This window comes from Ovis canadensis, chromosome 11 (assembly GCF_042477335.2).
Source record: "Ovis canadensis isolate MfBH-ARS-UI-01 breed Bighorn chromosome 11, ARS-UI_OviCan_v2, whole genome shotgun sequence".
NCBI classification, from domain to species: domain Eukaryota; kingdom Metazoa; phylum Chordata; class Mammalia; order Artiodactyla; family Bovidae; genus Ovis; species Ovis canadensis.
In genome coordinates, this window is record NC_091255.1 from 32,872,646 (window position 1) to 32,896,375 (window position 23,730).

At 48.5% G+C, this 23,730-nt stretch overlaps 2 protein-coding genes across 3 annotated transcripts in view; one reads left to right on the top strand and one right to left on the bottom strand.

The window, feature by feature from the left end:
- SHPK (sedoheptulokinase) lies at nt 1-18,959 on the bottom strand. 2 transcript variants are annotated; one of them, XM_069603144.1, is made up of 8 exons: nt 18,397-18,625; nt 15,814-15,954; nt 13,102-13,243; nt 7,646-7,829; nt 6,704-6,856; nt 4,965-5,140; nt 2,088-2,288; nt 1-763 (listed from the first exon to the last, which is right to left on the bottom strand). In XM_069603144.1, the coding sequence occupies exons 1-8, from the start codon at nt 18,562-18,564 to the stop codon at nt 351-353; spliced, it is 1,578 nt and encodes a 525-aa protein (XP_069459245.1). In that variant the 5' UTR covers nt 18,565-18,625; the 3' UTR covers nt 1-350. The 2 variants fall into 2 exon arrangements, with proteins under 2 accessions (XP_069459245.1, XP_069459247.1); XM_069603146.1 differs by lacking the exon at nt 15,814-15,954 and having other exon boundaries at nt 18,397-18,959.
- Nucleotides 18,766-23,730, top strand: part of CTNS (cystinosin, lysosomal cystine transporter) — a 19,754-nt gene continuing 14,789 nt past the window's right edge. The window contains exons 1-2 of the mRNA XM_069603155.1: nt 18,766-19,151; nt 22,046-22,125. Coding sequence (XP_069459256.1) covers nt 22,065-22,125 — 61 coding nt within the window. The 5' untranslated portion in view covers nt 18,766-19,151; nt 22,046-22,064. The remainder of the gene's footprint in view (nt 19,152-22,045; nt 22,126-23,730) is intronic.

Genomic DNA, 23,730 nt, shown 5'->3' on the forward strand with positions numbered 1-23,730 from the left:
TTATATTTTGTGTCTGAAGCAGACATTTATTTTGCCTACAGATGAATCACAGGTGACCCTGTTGACCAGGATGCTGGGTTACCACTCCTTTTCCTTCTCTCTTTCTCTTTCCTTCTTCCTTTCTTTCTCTACATTTGCAACCAGCTCTCAGGTGAGTTTCAGAAGGCACTGATTTGGGGTCTGGTTGATGACTCTCAGCTGCATTATGAGTGTGTGACTCTTGAGGCCCCAAGAACAAGCATTGCTTAAAAGCTGCCCACAGAGCTGTCCAGGAAAAGGATGACCCCCAAGATCGGGTCAAGGATGTTAATTAGATAAAATTTGCAACAGTCCTCTGGCCAACGAGTGTGCTAGGACTTCTGCTGGCTAAGGCTTCTCTGGAGCATGACCAGAGCGGCCCCCACAGCTGCGTCTACATCCTGTCCATAGGACACCGGCAGAGGGAATGCCCTCTGCACCTCCTGCTTCAGCACTTCATTCCTGGACAGTGCACTCCCACTGCCAATCACCCTCTCCACGCCCCACTCCCGGAGCTGCCCAGATGGAAGCATCGAGTGCAGGTTCTGAACGATGCCTCTGCACAGGGCCCGGGTCACGTGCCCCAGGGAGAGGTCAGAGGAGGAGATTCCGGTCACTGAGGCCAGCTGGTCTGGCAGGTGCCTCTCGCCCAGCACTGTTGGAGTGATGGTCAGGCAGGTGTCTCTCTGCTGGGCAGCTGCCTGGATCATGCATGAGTACACCGTGGATTCTTCAACCTCCAGGCCTGCCAGGGACAGAGAAGGTCGTGTGAGTTCAGGCACCCCTGTGAGTGCAGGCTATAGAGTTCCCAGGGGGGCAGAAATGGGTTGACTTGCTGCCCCTCTTCACTGTAGGAGGCTGCTTCCTGGCTCAGAACTCACATAGTCTGGCTGGCTGTGCTCAGCCCCAGACCCCAACCAGCTCTCTCACTGCTCACCCCAACCCACCCTTCAGGGAGAGAACTTACATGCTGTGTGAGCCCTAAGCATCCCACAGCTGTGGGATGCTTGCTCCCAAGTGGGCCAAATGCATACACTGATCAGCAAGTATCATCACAGCTGCTAGTAGACTTATTAGTGGTGTCAGAGAAATCCCAGGACCGCAGTCTAGCCTGCCCCTCGGCAAAGGTTGAGAACCACCAGTCTAGACCAGAGCTTGGAGTTCTGAATTACTCAAGGATCTTAATAAAATACAGCTTCTGGCTCAGTATGCCTGGGATGGGGCCTCAGCTTCTGCACTTGTCATCAGCTCCCAGAGGAAGCCAGTGCAGCTGGCCTGAGGACCACACTTTTTGAGTAGAAGCTTCTAGATCAGTGCTTACCACCACGTGAGAGCACCAGAATCACCTGGGGAACTTTTAAAAAATATTTTATTCACTTATGTGGCTGTGCCAGGTCTTAGTTGCAGCATGTGGGATCTTCGATCTTTGTTGTGGCGTGCAAACTCTTAGTTGTGACAGCATGTGGGATCTAATTCCCTGACCAGGGATTGAACCTGGGTCCCCTGCATTGGGAGTACAGAGTCTCAGACACTGGACCACCAAGGAAGTCTCACCTGAGGAACTTTTACAAAATCCCATGCTCAGGATCCCCCTTCCCCAAGTCAAATATTCACCATTTCTAGGGATAAAAATAGTGCTGAGAACCTCCAACCAAAAGCCACTCTAGAGTCTCGTCAGTAACGCATTTAACTCCCATGTGCTGCAACTAAGACCCAATGCAGCCAAATAAGTAAGGAAAAAAAGAAATAAGGCAAATCTCAAATACATGGGACCCAGAGGCTTACTGATCTCCAAAGTAACACAGTGGGGTCAGGGAGAGCTGGCAAGCTATCAGGATACTCCGCAGTCAAGGTTAGGAGCAGTACTCTCAAAGGAGAGTAGGCAATGGCCGCTCAGAAGATGAGAGTAAACAAGGCTGCCAGCTCAGATCCCTGCAGAAGGAAGGAATGTGCCGGAACCTCGTTCAGTCTGAGACATGAATCTAGAAGTTTATTGCACATTCAGCACCAGGACACTGCCACACAGAAAGGACAAGCAGAGAACCCACCCCTGAATGGACCAGCCTTACCTAGATCTGCCATCCACTGGACCAGCATGCGGACAAACGTGGCCAGCACGTTCCCCCCGTTGAGTGATGCTGCCACAGCCAGATAAGTCCTGTCGAAGTATGGGAAGTAGGCAACTGGGGCTGCGGGGTCTGGAGTCTGCGCTGGCTGGAATCCTGAAGGCATGGAGGCTACCAGCTGAACCGAGGTGCTGATGTTGAGAACTGGGGTCCGAGGAAAGCAGAGGTTAGGCCTGTTGGGCTAACTCAGAGGCCACAAGTCACAATGGAGCTGGGGAAATGTGCCACAAATTTCTGGATACTCCTCCTTTCAGGAGGCAGAGACTAATTGAAATAAATCAACTGGACTTCCCAGGTGGCACTAGTGGTGCCTGCCTGCCAATATGGTAGACAAAGAGACAGGTTCCATCCCTGGGTCAGGAAGATCCCCTGGAGAAAGAAATAGAACCACCCACTCCAGTACCCTTGCCTGGAGAATCCCATGGACAGAGGACCCTGGAGGACTACAGTCCATGGGGTCACAAAGAGTCAGATGTGACCTAGCAACTAAACAACAACAAAGGATAGTACTGGTCAGTTTTTAAACTAAAGTTTGAATTGTAATAGTTCTAACTGATGGAGGAAAAAAGATGTGATGACAAAGAAAACCCAAGAAAGATGAATGTATTCTCTGTTCCCCTTGATAACAAGGCAGGGCTGTAGGGAACAAGGTGTAAAGAAGGCTGAGAAGTGCTTGCAAACGAGACTCTCAACCAGGGCTGAACATTCTTGCAAACGAGATGTTCTGCCCAGTGTAGGGAACTAGGTTTAAGGAAGGTTGAGAAGTGCTTGCAAACGAGACTGTCAACCAGGGCTGAACATTCTTGCAAATGAGATGTTCAGCTAAGAATCCTATTTGTTCCCGTGGGAAAAGAACATTTCTTGCACACAAGGATGTTTCTCTGATTCTCAAAAGGAACAGACCCTGGGACAAAACAGATTCTAAGTTGATAAAGAAGTTCCCCAAAACAAAGTCTTAGCTGCAGTAAATAAGTCAAGGTAAAGGGTATCTCGCCCTGCGCCTGCGCACTGTATAGTCTCTGAATCGTAGTGCTTGGCAGCTTGCCCTGTAGGTTGTTGTGCAAGGGATATAAAATAAAGCAGCTGTAAAAAACAAGTGTTAAAATATAAAGATTCAAACCACTCTGCAGTGTTGGTGTTTCATTCCGTCGCCAGCACAGGGCTGTCAAAGTGGGCCCACTCAGCCTGGTTGCCCTGAGGATCGAATGAAACACACAGTCTGCCAACACCTTGCTGGGGCAGGCAGGCCCAGAGTCCAAGGTCTACTCCACCCCAGCAGGGGCAGATGACAGCCCCCAGATCATATCCAGCCTGGCCATCTGTTTTAATATGGCCTAGGAGCTAAGAGCGGCTTTTGTATATATATCATTTTTAATGATAAGTTTATTGAGGTGTATTATAATTCAAATAAATTCACCATAAAATGCACCCTTTTCAAGTGTGCAGTTCTGTGCTTCCTAGTATATTCCTTTATGCACTGTTTATAGTACATACACAGGTAAACATCACTGTGATCTAATTTTAGGACATTTTTACCACTCTGGAAAGAAATCCCTTACGGGTTAGCAATCAACCCCCACTCCCAGCCCCTGACAACCATGAATCTTCTTTCTGTCTCTATGAATTTGCCTGTTCAACTCTGGACATTTCCCAGGAATGGAATCACACACTATGTGGCCTTTCACTTTCCTTCCCATGTTGTAGCATGTTATCTCTGTGGATATACCACATTTTAAAAATCCGCTATCAGTTGATGAACATTTGGGTTGTTTCTATCTTTTGGCTGTTATGAATAAGGCTGCAGGGAAAAAATTGTGTACCAGTTTTTGTGTGGACATGTGTTTTCAAATCCCTTGGGTAAACACCAAGGAGAGGAATTGCTGGGTCATGGTAATTCCATGCTTAACTTTCGGAGAACTGTCAGACTGTTTTCCAAAGGGACTGTGCCATTTTACAACCCCAGTGGGATATTCTTACCTTTTTAAATGGTTGAAAAGAAATGAAAAGAAGAAGACTATTTCATGAGACGTGAAAATTTTATGAAATTCACATTTCAGCCTCTATAAATAAAGTTTTATTGGAACACAGCTACACCCACTCACTTATGCATTAGCTAAGGCTGCTTTGCTGCCCCAACAGCAGGTAAGTAGTTGTGGCAGAAACTAAATGGCCCACAAAGCCTGAAATATTTACTACCTGGCCCTTTACAGGAAATCTTTGCCAACCCTTGCCTTGGAGGGCAGCCTCTACCTCACTGTGACTCTCTCACACGAAATACAGGAAAATCTGCACTTCTAATCAAATCCAAGAGAACTTTCATTGACACACACACAGTAACAAAAACCCTAATCTACTCATCTGTTCCCTTGGTCAGGGAGACACACAGAAACCAGCTAACTAGAGAGAGTCGTTTTCCTCCCCTGGCCCTAGAAAAGAAAGGCACTGGCTGTGCTCAGGGCAGAGCTCTTCCTGCTAGATGATAAGCTCCCTGGGTAGGGGCTTCACCTGTAGGGATGACGGTGGGGTTTTCTGTTTGTTTATTTTGTTTTTTATTGGACTAAGAGCCTGTGGGCTCTTAGTTGCAACATGCAAGATCTAGTTCCTTGATCAGAGATCAAACCTGGGCCCCCTGTATTGAGAGCATGAAGTCTTAACCACTGGACCACCAGGGAAGTCCCGAAGGTATTTTTCATGTTTGCAGGACAACGGTCAAGAGGACATTGAGACAGCTGGCTATGTGTGCCCCTCAGACCCTCACACAGAGCTGAGGCTTATGAAGCCCCAGTAGAGACTAGAGGAGAGAACCAAAGAAAGACTTACCTGCATCGGTCTTTTGGGCCATGCAGGAATAGACGGAGGCCTGCAAATCACCCAAGGCCACGCCCACCTGTGTCCCCCTTGGGATCTCAAACCAGGCCTGCGAAGTTCTTCCTGCCACACTGCCAGGCTCCGCTACATCTGGGAGCAGCTGGACGGGAAAGCCGGCGGCCTTCAGTCTGCAAATCAAAAGTGGACAGCCTGTCTACCCGGTACTGGATCTTCTGTCTCCTGTTGCTTCCAGGAAACTGAGCAAAGGAAAGTGCCCTGGGACACACGTTCAAGAAGAGAGGGCAGAATCCAGTGTTTGTACAGACAGCCCTTTTGCCTTTTTTTAAATCCATGAGATGTCTTGAGTTTTTTAGAATGAACACTGGCTTTCAAGAGCTTGGGATGGGCCTTCCAAGGAAGAATATAACCAGTTTAAGCAGAGGTGATCGGAAAGGATTGGCTAAGAAGCAGATCGGCATCTGGCCTCCTATGTTTGAGGGGAGCACAAACACTCTGCAAAGGGGGCCAGTCAGAGTTTTAGAGCCAAGTCACAGTTGGTTAGCACAGGCCAAACCAAAGTCAAACCCATCAGTCTCCTGAATACCAAATGTAGTCACCACTTAGGGTTAGTGAACATGGGGCTGTCAATTTCATAAAACATGCTAGAAAGTCCTTTACCTGAACTACCAGGCGCTTTTTGTTTTATTACAGAGCTCAGAATTTGGGACCTGGAGGAAGTGAATTTATGGACCTCTGGACCTGAAAAAGTAAATGATTGTTTCAAAAGAACTTAAAAGGTATCCCTCAAGCCTACTCCTTCCATTTCTTAACCCTACTTTTAAATATATTATGAAAAAATTAATTTTAAAAAAGAAAATGCATTAAAAATATTATCAAAAACAGTAAAATACCTACAATAAATTTAATAAAAGATGTAAAACTCTATACATACAAGCTATTTTTAAAAGAAATTAAAGATTAAAAATAAATTAAATAAATGAAATGCTTTTAAAGGTTTGTGTCATAAAAAATGTGTGTATATATATATATATATATATATATAATGGTGGTGGGGAGGGATAGTTAGGGAGTTTGGGATGGACATATACACACTGCTATATTTAAAATGGATAACTGGAGGACACACAATTTTCACGGTCAGGAGCCTGCCGTGTACCCCCTTTGCCTGACAAAGCAATAAAGCTATTCTTTTCTACTTCAAAAAATAAATAAAATAAAATGGAAAAGCAACAAGGACCTACTGCACAGCACAGAGAACTCTGCTAAATGTTGCGTAGCAACCTAAATGGGAACATACTTTGAAGAAAAAATAGGTACATGTTTTTTTATAACTGAATCACTTTGTCACACACCTGAAACTAACACAACATTGTTAATAAAATAGAAAGTTAAAAAAAAATAAGATAAAATAAAATTTAAAAATGAAAGTTGTTGTTTGGCATCTATGGGCTGGGTCCGGGATTCAGAAAGAACCGGGGAGTGCACCCCAGGCCCGGGCAACAGTGGAGGAGCAGGAGAGCATGGCATGGTGGGCAGCACCCCTCCCCAAGGACTTCACTTACAGTCCGGCCCACCCATGCCCAGGGGCTGGAACAGGCTGGGGGCTCTTGAAACCTAATTCTTGGCCTCATGGAATCCTCCACTACTCCCAGATGGGAAAACACCACTGAAGCTCCCACTTCAGAGATTCTACCTTTCAGCCTCAAGCCAGCCTGCAAGGTTATACTCACATCTCCAAGTTCCAGCTTTGGCTCGTGGTGTTGAAATAGCCCCAGCTAGCAGCATTTTGGTCGGACATCAAGGGTCTTGCCAAGCCGCACAGCATGGCAACCACATAGTCATGGATGGTGCCAGCTGTATCGTAGGACTTGAGGAACTCCGGGCTGTTTGTCATACCCAAAACAATTCAGTGTGGTTTAATATTGACTGAAAAGCACGAGCCGCAGCTACCTGAGGGCAGTGTGGACAAGACATGGCATAACTGGGCAATGACTAGAATCCCACAGGGTACAGTCCCCCACAGCTGAACTTCCCAAGGTGAGGACCTCCAAAAGCCTCCAAGCCGAGCTGGCCGGAGTCAGCCTTAGGGGAGGGTATTCATAGGAGGTCACATTATGCCTGGGAAAGCAGGACATCAACCGTTCTTAGCAGTCCTGAGCCCACCATGAACACATCATGTGACCATTGGCAACTCCCTTACCCTCTCTGGCCCCTTCTTTTCCCCTCTGGGTTAGAATCAGATAACCAACAAGCCCCCTATGCAAAATGAAGAAGCAGTGGTAGACCAAGTCTAGGTCTTGAGACTGTACCCTGTGCAGGGCCACGCTCACTAAGGGACAGTCCCGTGTGGAGTGATGCTGACCGGCTAGAGGTACCGCTCCCTAGCCACTCTCCTGCATCAAAATCATAGTGCTTGGGCTCAGCTGTGTCTGACTCTGCAACCCCATGGAGTGTAGCCCTCCAGGGTCCTCTGTCCATGGGATTTCCCAGGCAAAAACGCTGGACTGGGTTGCTATGTCCTTCTCCAGGGGGCCTTCCCTGACCCAGGGATCAAACCCACGTCTCCTGCGCCTCCTGCACTGCAGGTGCATTCTTTACCCACTGAGCCATCAGCTAGCCACTCTCATTCCCCTGAAAATCCATCATCCGATTCAAAGAACAGTCGTCCGTACCTATTTTTCAAAAGCCAGAAGATAGTTGCACAGCCAAACCCCGTGGCCACGCTGAGATGCGACTCCGGCTGGGGCAGAGAAGCCAGGAACTCGCTGCCACACCGGCCATCCTGCCATGTGACCAGGTGGCTCACAGCTCTAGGCTCGAACACAGGGGCGGCCCCTCCCTCTGTCCATGCACAGCCTGGAAGGAAGGTGAGCAAAACAGGAGAATAGGGCAACTGATGGGCAGCAGCATGTCCTTGAGACCACCCTGCTAGTGAGGTTACAGGACAGACTTTATCACCCATGACAATGCTTTATTCACACACAGGGGTCCTAGCCAGGACCCAGAAAAGCAGGGAGCGGATGGACCTAGAGATGGTTACAGTGAGTGAAGTAAGTCAGACACAGGACAAATATCATATGACAGCGCTTATACGTGAAATCTTAAAAAAAAAATGGTACCCATGAACTTATTTACAAAACAGAAATAGGGTCACAGATGGAGAAAACAAATATGGTTACAGAGGAGGAGGGGAAGGGATAAATTGGGAGGTCGGGATGGACAAATACAAACTATTATATATAAAACCAATAACTGGGGACTGCCCTGGTGGTCCAGTGGCTAAGTCTCCATGCTCCCGAAACAGGGGCCCTGGGTTCGATCCCTGGTCAGGGAACTAGATCCCACATGTGGAATTAAAGATCCTTCATGCCACAACGAAGATCAAAGGTCCTGCATGTCACAACAAAGACCCAGGACAGCCAAACAAATAAACAAGACTTTTATTTTTTTTTTAAATAGATAACTAATAAGGACCTACTGTATAGCACAGGGAACTCAAAACACTGTAATCAACTATATGGGAAAAGAATCCAAAAAAGAGTGGGTATCGGTATATGTATCACTGATTCACTTGGCTGCACATCTGAAACTAACACAGCATTGTAAATCAACTCTACTCCAATAAAAGTTATTTTTTAAAAAAGAAAAAGAGCAGAGAGGTGGTCACAAATATATGCACCTGAACCTTTTAAAGTTTCACCTGGAAAATAGGGGTAAGCGGGCAATGGGATGGCCCCCCTTTAGGGTAATCTACCCTCAAAGCCACATTTCTGCCTAAAGCTGGGAGTCTAACCCCTGCACTGAAGCTGGACATCTGCAGCTTTTTTTTTTCCCCAACCCTTTTATCTGCTTCCAACACTCTTTTGACCCTTTTTAAAAAACTTCTAGGACTATCATTTTTATTTTGTCTGTGTTATAAAACAGAGTTCTTACCATGTACCAGGGATTGTTCAAAGCACTTTCAAAATATTAATTTATTTAATCTACATATTAGCCTTACAACATATGTGTGATAAGAGCTCTAGAGCACAGGCTCAACAGTTGTGGCTCACAAACTTAGTTGCTTGGAGGCATGTGGAATCTTCCCAGATCAGGGATCAAACCGGTGTCCAGGGAAACCCCCAGGAACAGTATTTTTAAAAACCAATTTTCCACCCCCTTTGCCAACTCTTGACATTCTTAAACTGATTTCTTACAATCCAGTGAGAGGAAAAATGATTTCTCACTGTTATTTTCATCTGCATTTCCCTAATTAATAGTGACATCGAGCAGCTTTTCAAGTGCTTATTAGCTATTTGTACTTTCTCTTCTAACATCTGCCTATTGGTTTCCTTTGCCTATTAGTCCACAGGGCCATTGGTCCTTTCTTTGTTGCTCATTCTTCATAGGCCCCCAGCTTCATCCTTGGTCTACTATACACTGCTGAAAATTTTCTCCCTGCCTGCTGCTGGCCTTTTAGCTTGGTTTTATGATCCCCACTTGTCTCCTGCCATTACTGAGCCTGAAAATGGAATGTGGAAACTGGCATAACCACAGGCCTCTCAAAAGACACTAGTCACTCCCTCTCCTCTCCTCCAATGGGCTCGCCTGTGCCCTCAAGGAGGCACTTAGCTCTCTGCTCGGGTTACTGGTGCCCGTCTGTGCTGACCACATTGAGTGAGCCCTGGCAGAGGAGGGCTGAATCCCCATTCCTATATCTCCCATGGGGCCCAACAAGGAGCCTCAAGTATTGCAGATTCTGAAATCAAACCGAATTATGGCCACGGTTAAAAGCAGAACTACTTGATCTCAAATAGGATTTCACTCGCTCCACTAAGCGGGTTATCATCATGGTCAAATGGTGGCTCTCCTCCTTCCCATAAACAGAAACCAAACCAAGTAGGTGGGCAGGCGGGCTCCATGAAATATTAAGAAGCTCTCTCCACCCATATGGATGATGGTTTGTGTGGTTGTTACAGAGTCCAGGAGATGGGCAGAAGGGAAGGCATGTGACCAGACCACAATCATTAGATCTCTGCTGTCCTCTCTGGGAAGGGTTTTAGTATTAAAAGGACGTTTATTCTCATTAATGCAAAATTAAGGAGTTTAAAAAGCTTTTACAACCTAGAGTCTCCCCAAGAGGTCAGCACTAACACCATGACCAGCCTTTGGCTCTTGCTACTGATTGGAGCCAAGCAGCTCCCGCGGTCCCTGCTGGCCTGACGATGGGCAGACAATGGGAAAAGAGGTGGGGGAGAGCCTGGGCTGGCTTCTGCACTTATCCAGGCCCATCCTGGGGACTGATCAAAGGCTGCATCACCAGACCTCCATCAAGCTGCTCAAAAGCAGGTTGCCACTCACTTGGCCCAGGGGAATTGGAATCACTGATTCTCCAGGCAAAGGAGAGGTGAATCCCATGTTCAGATCTCCTTAACTACAACCCCTCCCCCAGCAGCCATCATCCTCTGCTTAAAACACTTGCAGTAAAATGTTGATATTTTTGAAGCTGGGGGATGGGTGTGTGTTGATTCATAACAACACTGTTCTCCCTACTTTTATGTCTATGTAGAACATATATATATATATATGTTATATATATATATATATATATATATAATTTTATTTATTTATTTATGGCTGTGCTGGGTCTTCATCGGAGCTTCCCTAATAGCTCAGTTGGTAAAGAATCTGCCTGCAATGCAGTATACCCCGGTTCAATTTCTGGGTTGGGGAGAGTCCCTGGAGAAGGGAAAGGCTACCCACTACTTCACGGGCTTTTCTCCAGGTGCAGAGAGCGGGGGCTACTCTTCAATGCAGTGTGTGTGCGTCTCATTGCAGTGGCTTCTCTTGTCACAGAAGCACAGGCTCTAGGGCAGTGGACTCAGAAGTTGTGGCCCATGGGCTCGAGAGCACAGGCTCAGTAGTTGGGGTGCGCAGGTTTAACTGTTTGGCAGTACATGGGATCTTCCCGGACCAGGGATCAAAACCATGTCTTCTGCATTGGCAGGTGGATTCTTTACCACTGAGCCACGTGGGAAGTCCTGAACATTTTAGAATTTTTAAAAATTTTTTTTCATGCTTGCCATAACAGAAGCTCACAACTTCCTCCAGGATCCTGATCCTTCCTTCCTTGGACATTCTGTTGGGCTGTTCCTCCCTTCGTTGAGCGAGTGTATCCTTGTGTGGCTCTGGTCCTCCCAGAGACCTTTCAAAGTTCAGGTGTCTGAAGTCAGACAGACTTGGGTTTGAAAGCTGGAGTCACCACTTGCTGTCATACGACCCTAAGCATATTATTTTATAATCTCTCTGAACCTCCACTTCTCATCTGCTCAAGAGGGACAATAATGTCACCTACATCATAAGGATGTTGGGAAAATTTGATGAGATCACACAGGTAATGCCCTTAGCTCTGCACCTGGCATGCAAAGTGCTCATTGCTGTTTTGCTGGCTTAATTCCCCTCCTGGAGGCCAAACAGAACAAGCCACCCACATCTACACTGTGGCAGACCTTCTGAAATAAATACCCAACAAAATAATGCTTAGCAACGGTTCCCATGAAAAGGACATGGAACTGAAAATTCACGAATATCTGTGATGATGTTAAACAACAAAAACTATGCTCAAATGCAGAAAAGTTTCCTCTGTGTCTCTATATCTCCTGCAGCTACACTAATCTCTTGGTGTTGGCACTGATGCTCCGAGATACTGGTACAAAGAAAGAGAAAGCTATGAAAAAAATCCACTCGATTGAATCCAACAGAGAATCAGAGAGGACTCACTCTTCACCCTCTCCCTGTTCATGTATAATGTGTGAGTGGACAGTTCAGTTTATTACATCTTTGAACAGGACAGGATGCTCACAAAACGCAAGAGGACAGCCTGACCCTTCACAGGGAGTCTTTGGCAGCACATTTCTGGTTCCTGGTGAGGCAGAAGATAGATGAGCCCCAGGCTGAGCAGCTGGAGTTTGTCCCCTGTGGACAGACACTCCAAGACGAAGATAATAGCAGGAGCAAAGGGGAGCTGCACCCTGCTCAGAGAAAAGGTTAATAAGAGGCCGAGACTTCCCTGACAATCCAGTGGTTCAGACTCCGTGCTTCCAATGCAGGGGGCACAGGTTTGATCCATGGGAACTAAGGTCTGGGAACTAAGATCCCACAATCCCACATGTCTTGTAGCCAAAAAAGAGAGACCACATATTTCTCGTTCTTGAGGTCATGGAGACCTTCCCAACTACACATGCGTAAAAAGGCTCCTCAGGGGTCAAAAAGGGAGGGAGTGCCACCCCATAGTAGGTGATGTCAACATTCCCATAGGCCTCTTCCCTAGAATCCATCTCGGCTAAGAGATGAGCATGCACACAGGGGAGGGCCCTGAGATAAACTAAACATGGCAAAGCAAGGTGATTGGCAGCCAGAGGAAACCAGAAGAAATGCCCCATATAAGTGATTCAAACTACCATGAGGGCACAACTCTTTCCCTGAGCCCACCCGTGCATCTATCCACACATACCCTTTTTCCTCCTAGCAAACAATGTACTTGTTTCACTACGTTTTGTATCTTTGTGGAAATTCCTTTCTACAAAGCTGACAGACCAGCACCTTGTCCCTGGCTATGGGTCTAGGGGCTAGGATTCAGCTCTCTCACTGCCTCACCCTGATTTCAGTCTCTGGGCAGGGAACCAAATTCCTGCTTTCAGTCGCGCCACAGGCTGAGGCCATCGAAGATCACAGGGTGACTGCTTTTGCTTTGTTTTGTTTCAATGTGGACCATTATTAAAGTCTTTATAGGGCTTCCCTGGTGGTTCCGTGATAAAGAATCTGCCTGCAATGCAGGAGACAAGGGTTCGATTCCTGGGTCAAGAAGATCCCCTGGAGGAGGAAATGGCTACCCACTCCAGTACACTTGCCTGGAGAATTCCATGGACAGAGGAGCCTGGCAGGCTGCAGTCCATGGGGTTGCAAAAGAGTTGGACATGACTGAGCAACTAAACAACAACATTGAACTTGTTACAATATTGCTTCTGTTTAACACTGGGTTTTTTTTTTGTCCTGGAGGCAGGTGGGATCTTAGTCACAGAACAGGGATAGAACCCACACCCACAGGGTGACTGTTAACAGAACATGATTGCCCCCAAGCCCAGCATACCTTGGCCTGTTTTCCAAAACACGACTCCATGCATCTGCCCTGACACGCCGATGCCACAGACCTTCCGGAGCTGCTGCCGGGGAAGGGCAGCAAGACACTCATGGAGGGCCTGGATGATTCTCCTCACATCCTGTTCTTGCCCCTGGAAACAGAATAGGACATGCTGGGCAGAGACACACACTCTGGGAGGAGAGGAAGACAGAGGCGGCAGGGACTTCCTGCGTGGGGGCTGCCTAGCTAATTCCCCCGAGGTCACTTCCAGGACCTGCTGACTGGGCATCAAGGCTGAGATGTGGGCCTGAGGGGTCTCCACCACCTCCTCCTGGAGTAGGAATGTGGTGGGTAAGGTTCCACTCCTCCCTTTACCAATGAGGGAGGGCTTGACCCGGGTTTGATCCCTGGGTCGGGAAGATCCCCCGGAGAAGGAAATGGCAACCTATTCCAGCATTCTTGCCTGGGAAATCCCATGGAAGCAGGAACCTGGTGGGCTACAATCCATGGGGTCGCAGAGAGTCAGACACGACTGAGCGACTTCACTTAGAGATGAGGAGCCACTGCAGCTCAAGCTCAACCAGTGGCCAGACTCTGGCCCTTGCTGCGGAACAGTCTGAGCTGAGCAAAGCACTGCCCTGCCCTACCGGCACTTACAGTCCGGCCGCACTGTGTGCTGTGCTTAGTCACTCAGCCATGTCTGATTCTCTGCAACCTCATGGACTGTAGTCCGCCAGGCTCCTCTGTCCATGGGGATTCTCCAGGCAGGAATACTGGAGTGGACTGCATGCCCTCCTCCAGGGAATCTTCCCAACCCAGGGATCATACCCAGGTCTCCTGCATTGCAGGCGGATTCTTTACCAACTGAGCCACCAGAGAAGCCCAAGAATACTGGAGTGGGTAGCCTGTCCCTTCTCCAGGGGGTCTTCTGGACCCAGGAACTGAACTGGGATCTCCTGCATCGCAGGTGGATTCTTTACCAACTGAGCCACCAGAGAAGCCCAAGAATACTGGAGTGGGTAGCCTGTCCCTTCTCCAGGGGATCTTCTGGACCCAGGAACTGAACTGGGGTCTCCTGCATCGCAGGTGGATTCTTTACCAGCTGAGCCACCAGAGAAGCCCAAGAATACTGGAGTGGGAGCCTATCCCTTCTTCAGGGGGCCTTCTGGACCCAGGAATTGAACTGGGAACTCCTGCATCGCAGGTGGATTCTTTACCAGCTGAGCTGCCAGGGAAGCCCTATAGTCCAGCAGGACAGGCAAACACAAGAAGGGGAAATGTGCTGCAAGGGGAAATAAGGCAAGGTACATGGAACACTGGGGCAGAAAAAGGATGGAACACAGCAGGAAAGAGGTAGACAAGAGAGCTTTCCTAGGGACTTCCCTGGTGGTCCAGTGGCTAAGACTCCGAGCTCCCAGTGCCAGGGGCTCAGGTTTGAGATCTAGTCAGGGAACGCTATCAAATTTGCCACAGCTAAGAGTTTGCATGCTGCAACTGAAGATCCCTCATGCCACAGCCAAGAGCTGGTACAGACAAATAAATAAACACAAATTTCAAAAATAAAAAATCTTGTAACTTATTTTTTAAAAGAAAGAGAAGAAAGGCTTCCGATCACATTCAGGCAGACATTTCCTGATGTGCTGAGGGGCCAGAATTTGCTCCAGGGGTAGTGCAGGCCTCCCCTCCTTGGAGCTAGCACTTCATCTGTCAGCTGGCCTTGGGCGGTGGCAGTTCTTGGCTCCAAACAGATATGACCAAAGGATTAGAAAGAAGGAGGCGAGGAGGGATAGGATGGGGGAAAGAGTGAGCAGATAGCACAGAGCATTTTCTTGAGGAGGCAGCCTCGTATCCTAACAAGGCTCTTTTTTTGGACTGAACCACTTGGCGTGGTGTGGTTAATTAACTAGTCAACCCTAAAGAAAATCAACCTTGAAAGTATTCATTGGAAGGACTGATACTGAAGCTGAAACTCCAATACTTTGGTCACCTGATTCAAAGAACTGACTCCTTAGAAAAGACCCTGATGCTGGGAAAGATTGAAGGCAGAAGAAGGCAATGACAGAGGGTGAGATGGCTGGATGGCATCATCGACTCAATGAACATGAGTTTGAGCAAGTTCTGGGAGTTGGTGATGGACAGGGAAGCCTGGTGTGCTGTAGTCCATGGAGTCACAGTCAGACACAACTGAGCAACTGAACTGAACTGAACTTGGCATGAGGGATCTTATTTCTCAGACTTGAAATCGAACCCGTGCCTCCTGCAACGGAAGTCTGGAGTCTTAACCACTGGACTGCCAGGGAAGTCTCCTAACAAGACTCTTTATGCAGAAGAGACTACAGGAGAACTGACTGAGCAGTAAAAGACAGGGCAGAAAGAAGCTGCGTAGATAAGCATGATCCCCCAGGAGGGAAGAACTAAGACAGCAGGCAAAGGAAGAAGGAAGCAGGGAAGAGACATTTGTTTACACCTGCCCTGTCCAACACAGCAGTGATTAGCCACACGAGGCTAGTCCACATTGAAAACTACACACCAAATTTCAGATTTAGTAAGAAAAAAATGAAGCACAATCTCTCATTAATAATTTCATATTATTACATATTGAAATGATACATTTGGATACATCGGGTTACATAAAATAGGCAATGAAAATTAATTTCAGGGTTCCTTTTTACTGTTTTTTTAACACAGCTGCCAGAAAACTGAAAACTACATGAGACTCACATTTCCACTGGACAGTGCTGGTTTACAGAGTTCCCACGTGGCCGTCAGATGGTGCATGAACCCAGAACAGAGAAGTGGTTCTCTATATGGGCCCAAAGTGGGTGAGCTGTGTGGATAGGGACAGCGGAGGAGGGGAACAGGCTGGATGGAGTGAAGACAAGGAGGCAGTCAGTGTACAGCGAGTTTTAGTGGTGAGTGTGACGGGGGAGTAGTTCTTGGACAGACAATGGGTACGCCCACAGTGTAATAAGACAGGTGCTGCCCCCATTCCTTGGTTCGGAATATCAAGTGGTCTATATCCAGATGAAATCCTAGAACTTCAGATTGGAAAAAAAAAAAGAGCTTAAGAACTCATTCAACCCTCTTCCTCCCCACTCCTTTAACAGAGGGGGAAATGGAAGCCCAGAAAGGAAAAATTAATAGCACAGAAAGGGTTGCAGAGGTAATTTCCTGGCAATTCAGTGGTTAGGACTCAGCACTTTTACTGCTGTGGGCCTGGGTTTGATCCCTGGTCTGGGAACTAAGATCCCACAAGCCGTGTAGCACAGCCAAAGAAAAGGGGGTAGACAGAGTTTCCCCTCAAATATCCTGCTATTTTAAAGCTGCAAAGAGCTAAACATCTGACCTTCCACATAGCTGCCAAATTTGGCCATGGAGTACACAGTGCTTCTAAAGAGTGAGAAATGTGGACAGGAGGATGGAACAGAACCATCAGGGGTTTCTATAGATCAGTAGTTCTTACTCCAGGGGTGATTTTTGTCCCCTAGGGGGCATTTAGCAATATGGAGATATTTGGGGGTGTTGCAACTGGGGAGGAGGGTCTACCAGCTTGCAATGGGGTAGAGGCCAGGGATGCTGTTAAATAACCTACAACGAATAGGACAGCCCCTCACAACAAAGAATCATCCTGCCGTCTAGTATCAACAGTGCCAAGGTTGAGAAATCCTGCTCCAGGTGAAATTACAGTAGTGCTGTTTGTCCCAGAGCACAGCACACAGGCGGGGGATGCAAGGGAGGGGGCTATTACAAACATCTCCTAAACCCCTCCTTAGGCAGGTGTGGAGCACTGGGTGTGCCTATAAACAGAGAACAGCATGCTGAACACTGGAGGAAGTGGGGAATGTGGCCCTATGTCTAGAGCCAAGAAGTAGCACTATCTCAAGAGAAAAAGGGCACTGCCTAAAACCCACTTCCTGGAATCTTGGCTCTGCTGCTCAGCCCAACAGGGTCCAAGCTGACGTTGCCTCCGTGTCAAGGTCCATGAAGTGACATAACGATACTAAAATGCCCTGATGCTCCAACCAAACTAATTTTGAAAGACTCTGTGAAAATGTGCTCCTGAAATCTTTATCCTCTGAAGTGCTTCTGAGCAAGATGGACTCTGGGGACTTCCCTGGAAGCCCTGTGGTTAGAACTCTGCACTTTCACTGAGGAGGGCCTGGGTTTGAACCCTGGTTGGGGAACTAAGATCCAACATGATGCAAAGTGCAGCCAAAAAAAGAAAAAAAGATGGAGTGTGAACCCTAAAGAACTGAGCCCAGTTATGTAGCAAGAGCTTGTGAAAAACAAAGTTCTTGGGAATGGGGTTTGGCTCAGAAAATCGAGGTTTGTGGCCAGCAGTGGCCATAGAGGTTATCTATTTCAATTATAAGAACAAGCAGAGATCCAGAAAGTCATGAGGTTACAAAGAAAGTTCCTTGATATTAACTTCTATTATCAATGAATTGAACATTGAGCTACCTTTTTCAGGGAATTAATGGACTCCATCTGAGGATTAACATCCCTTCTGAACCCACCTCTTACAACTGAGCCCACTGTGGTGAAATTCTCAATTTCTATCTCGTAGCTGGCAACCTACTCTAGTACTCTTGCCTAGAGAATCCCATGGACAGAGGAGCCTGGTAGGCTGCAGGTTCACCGGGTCGCAAAGAGTCGGACACGACTGAGCGGCTTCACTTAGTCACTTAGCTTTCACAAGACACTAGTTTTTGTGTAGAAATATCAGTCCGAACTTCTCAATGTCAACCTGTCCTAATGTCTTTCCTCCAAGCTCTCTCAGCCTTTGGGGTCCAGGGACTTTTGCTAGCCAAATGTTTGAGTTCCTCCACCCACAATCTATAGCTGTGGGATGAGAGAGGGGCACGTTACACCTGGTTTTGCATCTGATTTCTCAAGGAAAAACCAGACACTGCCCTAAGAAACAAACTGAATCCTGAATTTGAGGACACGGGGCAGATGTGAGGAGCAGAGAGCCGCAAGAATGAGAAGGTGGCCTGAGATCACTCCATATGCAGGAGAGCAATTTTCCCGCAGGTCAGGGTACAGAAGGTGAAGGGCAGAGGGCACGGGGATCTAGCGCCGAGGGCAAGGCTTCCAAAGAAGGCTCGAGAGTGGCTAGATCGGTGCCAGCAGATGGGAAAGCTCCTGGGAGGAGAGCTATCGAATCGAGGGACTTGCATCAGGCAAGCAGAGATCAGGCAGGCAGAGATCAGGCAGGCTGGAGCAGTCAGGGAGACTTCATTGAGGAGGGAGAGGGTGTCCGGAGGCTCCCGGAGGCGGTGCGGCTCCAGGGAGCTGCCTCACCTGGGGCCCCGCCGCCGCGCTCTGGGCCGCCGTCTCGGCCTGCGCAGCCCGAGCACAGCTCGCCAGTACCACGAACCCGGAAGGGTCGCCGGGTGCGGCCTCCACCAGGGCCGCCTTCACAGACGTGGTGCCCAGGTCGATGCCGAGAGTGACAGATCGTGCAGCCATGACAGCGTCCGCGCCAGCACCCTTCACCCTGGACCTAGGCGCCGAGGCGGGCCCTCGCCTGCCAATCTTTCCAGCCTCGCCCAACACACAGAATTCTCGTCTTCCCATTGGTTGAGGAGGGCTGAGTTCTTCGCATTCCGCGCGACGGGCCCCAGTGATAGGCGGAGCCGCACGGAAGACGGGACCTAGAGGCCCCGCCCCGCGAGGCAGGGTGTGCAATGTTGGCCGAGGCTTCAGCTTCGCTCACCAAAGTATCTCGGAGTTCCCAGACAGGCCCTGGAAGATTCGAGAGCCCTTGTGGCCCTAACAGTGACTTAGCCCTCCCATATACCGGAGTCCCCATCCCTGCCAACTTGCCTGAGCCCCTCCGCTCCTCACCAACCCCCAGGTGTCTCACTGAGGCCCGGGAAAACTACAGCTCCCAGGCTGCATCGCGCCGAGGCCCGTAGTCCGCGAATCAGGCGGCTCGGGTCAGGTGACTTCTGCCCAGCCCTCACGGTATGTCAAGCCGGCCCCGGGAAGCGCGTACAGTCCGAGACGACTGCCTCGTTCCATCTGGTCGGTGCCCTGAGCCTAGAGGACCTCAGGTGAGAGCCGACGCGACCCCGACAGCCTCCCGCGCCTTCCCCGCCTCATTTCCCAGGCGGACCTCCTGAGGTCCAGAGACTGGCACAGCAAGTCCGTTGGGCAGCCTGCCGAGCATCCAGCCTCCTTCAGCCCCGCCAGGGTTCCTTCACCGGCCACCAGTCCCGGCCTCTCGGTACCGGACAGCCCCCGGGTTGAAGGGCTCTGGTAGTAGCGAGCGGAGGCAGGGGACACCGGGCTGCCAGGATAGTTTGGGAGGCTCCGTTCCAGTGCAGGTTAGCGCCTCTTCCCCGCCTTCTGCTTAGCTGTCGCTTGAATCCGGTGGCAGAATTTGCAGATGGCTTTCCAGAGGGGAGACACTGAGAGGACAGACCACTTCAGAAACTCTTTTTGAGGTGCTGAGCACCGGCCTGGGCTCCAAGGGGAGTGGGGCGGAAGAAACCCCTCTCCGGTCTCCGGGGCTTTCAGTCTGGAGGAAGCGAGGACTGCTGGGCCCTGCCTCTTTGAACAATGTTGAGGGAAATAACAACGTAGGCCTTGTGAGAGCTTGCTAAGTGCCCTCCACAAGGGTTGTATTTATCAACACTTTAGAACATTGTTTCTCAACCTTTTTTTCTTACCAACCTCTCCCTCTTGAAATTGTAATACTGCTTATAAAAGGGCTATGGACTTCCCAGGTGGCTAGTGGTAAAGATTCCACCCACCAATGCAAGAGACACAGGAAACGTGGGTTCAGTCCCTGAGTGGGAAAGATCCCTTGGAGGAGGAAATGGCAACCCACTCCAGTATTCTTGCCTGGGAAATCCCATGGACAGAAGGGCCAGGTGGGCTACAGACAGTCCATGGGGGTGGCAAAGAGTCAGACACAGCTGAGAATGCGCATGCATGCATGCCTGAAGGGGCCACAAATCGTGCTTCATTTTTCATTTACATCCTGTGATTTAGTTTCCACTGCCCCTGTTTTCACTTTAGGAAATTGGAGCTTGAGGTGGTCAAGTAACACCCCAAAGTGGCACAACTAATAAATGGGGAGCTCGGGTTCAGACCTGTGCAGTCACTCTCCAGGACACACGTTCCTGGCCATTCTCTGTGTTACTTCTCCAAGAGAAGACGATCTAGGGAGTTCCAGATGGTGGAACAGGTGACAGAATTAACCGGATACCTGACCAAGTGAAGCTGCCTCAGGAGACCCCTGACCCCAGGGAGCCCTGGGGAGGGGATTGGGAGTGGGAGACTTCTTAAAGCAGGTGGCATCTGGGGGAAGCCTAGAATATAGAACTTACTTAGGAAGAGCAGCATGCCACACAGAGCCCATCATGATGAAATTCTCCACTTCTACTTTTGTAGCATTTGGAAGACACTAGTTTTTGTGTAATTATTAACTTGATCTTTTTTGAACATTTTATTCTACCACATATCTCTCAAGGTCTCTATCTCTCCTGATGTCTTTCCTCCCACGTGGGTCAGCCTTTGGGATCAGGGAACTTTTGTTGTCCAAGAATTTAAGGTCCTCAGTCTACATTCCACTCCTGTGGAATGAAGGAGGAGCCAGTTAGTCCTGATTCTGCACGTCTGAGTCCTCAAAGAAAACCCAGAATCTGCCCTGGGGGACAGACTAAACCCTGAGCTTGAGGACATCAGCAGGTGTGGAGAGAAGAGAGTGGCAAGAAGAGATTGGGCAGGGAGGTCATTCCACACAGACCAGAGAGCAATTTCCTGCAGGTCAGCCTACAGAAAGCAGAGGAGGAGGGAGCATGGGAATGCAGGGCCAAGGACAAGGCACCCAGCAGACGCCAGAGAGTGGGGAGACGGATGCTGGAAGGTGGGAAAGCTTCTGTACACTACAGCAGCATGTAGAAACCAAGTTATGGATATTTACGCTGATCTGCCCCATCCTGACCTTTGGTTCACCTCTCATGCGTGGGGGTTATGGGTACACAGCAACCCATCTCCTTCACTTAACCGATAAACTGCTCCAGGACTGATCTGGGGTTTGTTCCACACCAGGTCCCCTTTGTCAGTGATCCCTGCTGGTCCCAGAAAAGTGACACCTGTCAAATGAAAAAGTCCTAGTCAAGAGTCTGTTGGTGGCATTAACCTATAGACGCTTCTCCTAGGACAGGAAATAAAGTTAATTTCCTTAAGGTTTGGGGTCTTCCCTGGTGGCTCAGTGGTAAAGAATTCGCCTGCCAATGCAGGAGACAGGGGTTCTATCCCTGATCCAGGAAGATCCCACATGCTGCAGAGCAACTAAGCCTGTGCAACACAGCTATTGAGCCTGTGCTCTAGAGCCCAAGAATTAAAACTGTTGAGCCCACGTGCTGCAACTACCGAAGCCTTCACACCCTCGAGTCTGTTCTCCACAAGAAAAGCCACCATAATGAGAAGCCCACACACAGCAACAAGAGCGTAGCTCCCACTCACTGCAACTAGCAGAGAAAAACCAGCACAGCCAAAAATAAATAATAAAGCTATTTAAAGAAAAAAAATTTCCTTAAAGTTTATAGGTTCGTGGATATCTGACTACAGTTTCAATATCTTCTGAAAAATAAAAGAACCCCCAGCCAATAAAGCTGCATCTTTCTTTCTGTTGTCTAGGTTGCACAAAACAGTTGAAGAGGAAAAAATTCAGCATTTGTCCACTTCCTCAGGGTAGGGCCTTACACAACCCACTGAGCCTTCTCAGAGCCCATTTCCCCACATATCAAAGAAAGATGGATCCTCTCTGGGGTCCTCTTCTCCAAGCTGGTGATGCAAAGCCTGTGAGGTCACAGGTGTGAAGTGAAAGTCCTTTATGAACTGTCCATGCATGGTTCCAGGTGGCTTATTGCCCACTTGTTGCTAGGCAGATCTGACTTTAACCTGAACTTCTCTTCCTCTTTGTGTTTCTTCCTAGTTTATCGAAATCAAGGAACATGATAAGGAGGTGGCTGGTTATTTTTATCCTTTTTCCCCTGCAGCTCATAGAGAAATGTGGTAAGTCTAGAAATGGGTTATCTGCTGTGTAGAGGGAAATGGAGGAGGTAGCCTTACTTATTTGCAGCCAAAGGCTTAGGACCATCCAGACAGCATGTGTCCATCTGCTCTTGGCTAGGTGGCCACCCAGGTAGCGGAACAGACCGAGGTCTGGAGTCCAGGAGTTTTACAGGGAGCCAGATGGTTCACAAATAATTGACTTTCTGCCCCGGGGGCCCTTTTCCCTTTTCTGTATCACCAATGTCAAACTGTGGAGCTCCAAAAATCTGGGATAATGTCTGTAGAGAAGAGCTTGTGTTCACCCCATGGACCTCACAGAGTAACTTATGGGTCCTGGGAGATGCTGCAGAAGCAGCTGAGGTGGCCACCTTGTTACCTGGTTCTGCCAAGCAAAGACACCTGAGGAGCCTGCCCAGCATCCCCTGGTAAGATGACAGAGCCCTTCCCTTAGAGAAAGACAGAGAAACTGGGCTCAGCAGGGCTAGGGGCCTTACAGAATCTGGGCTGGTTGTCGAAAAACACATCAGGGTTTGTGTGTCCTTGTGAGGCGTGACCTTCAGGGCAGGGCCTTTTAAAGGCCTGTATCATACCATCAATTTTCCATCACCCAAACATTGCTGAAGTTCTTTCCATGAAAGCTGTGTAAAGCCTCCAAGGACACCAGGCCCATTATTTTTATCATCTGGCTGTTGTCAAAAACCAAATACAGGGACGTCCCTGGCAGCCCAGTGGTAAGAATCCACACTTCCATACAGGGGGCATGGGTTCAATCCCTGGTTGGAGAACTAAGATCCTGCATGCCACTCAATGAAGCCAAAAAAATCAAAATAATTTTTTTTAAAGTACATCTTGGAAGTTCCCAGGTGGTTAGGACTCCCTGCTTTCACAACCAGGTGCCTGGGTTCAGTCCCCAGTTGGAGAACTAAGATTCCATGAGCTTCACAGTGTGGGAAAAAAAAAAAAAATCAAATACATCTTAAAACCCCCAACCAAAGTTTCCAAATTAACCTTGCACAAACTATGCAAACCCTTGTCGAAGCTTGCCAAGAACTATACAAAGTGGTTCCACTGCTACTCATTTGGACTCTTGAGTCTCTGAGCAAACACTGGTCACCTGATCAGCTCTTCCAAGTTTATTAAACAATCAGTCATGTTACTTTGCAGTCACACCTTGTGGGGAAGGTGTGACTTGTGGGGAATTGCTTGTGGGGAAGCAGTTTCTGAGAAAGAAGAGGTTTCTTCCAAGAAAGAAAGAACACCATGGAGCCTGGTATTCTTCAGTACGGATGCCAGAGCCCCAACTCCAGACCTGCTGGGTCATATTCTCTGGGATTAAGGCCCAAAAGTGTGCATGCATGCACCTTGGCTTGCTTTAAATAAAGTTCCATTAGTCATGCTAATTCATTGCCCTTGGAAAGAACAAGTTTAGCTGCTACTACTTGATTATACAGAGGGCTAACAAGCCCAGAGAGGGTAGAAGTCTCTCCCAAAGTCACACAGCCACCAAGTAACGAGACTGAGACCCCTGCTGCATTGTGTCACTGAGTCTTTTATCCTAAATGTCATAAAGGAATAGTCAGAAACGACCATAAAATCAAGGAGCTA

Coding starts and splice junctions, on each gene's coding strand:
- SHPK (XM_069603144.1), bottom strand. CDS start 18,564: ATGGCTGCACGATCTGTCACTCTCGGCATCGACCTGGGCACCACGTCT. Junction 15,955..18,396: donor GCGCGGCGGCGGGGCCCCAG/GTGAGGCAGCTC, acceptor CACTCCATCCAG/CCTGTTCCCCTCCTCCGCTG. Junction 2,289..4,964: donor GGCCCAAAAGACCGATGCAG/GTAAGTCTTTCT, acceptor CTCGGACCCCAG/TTCTCAACATCAGCACCTCG.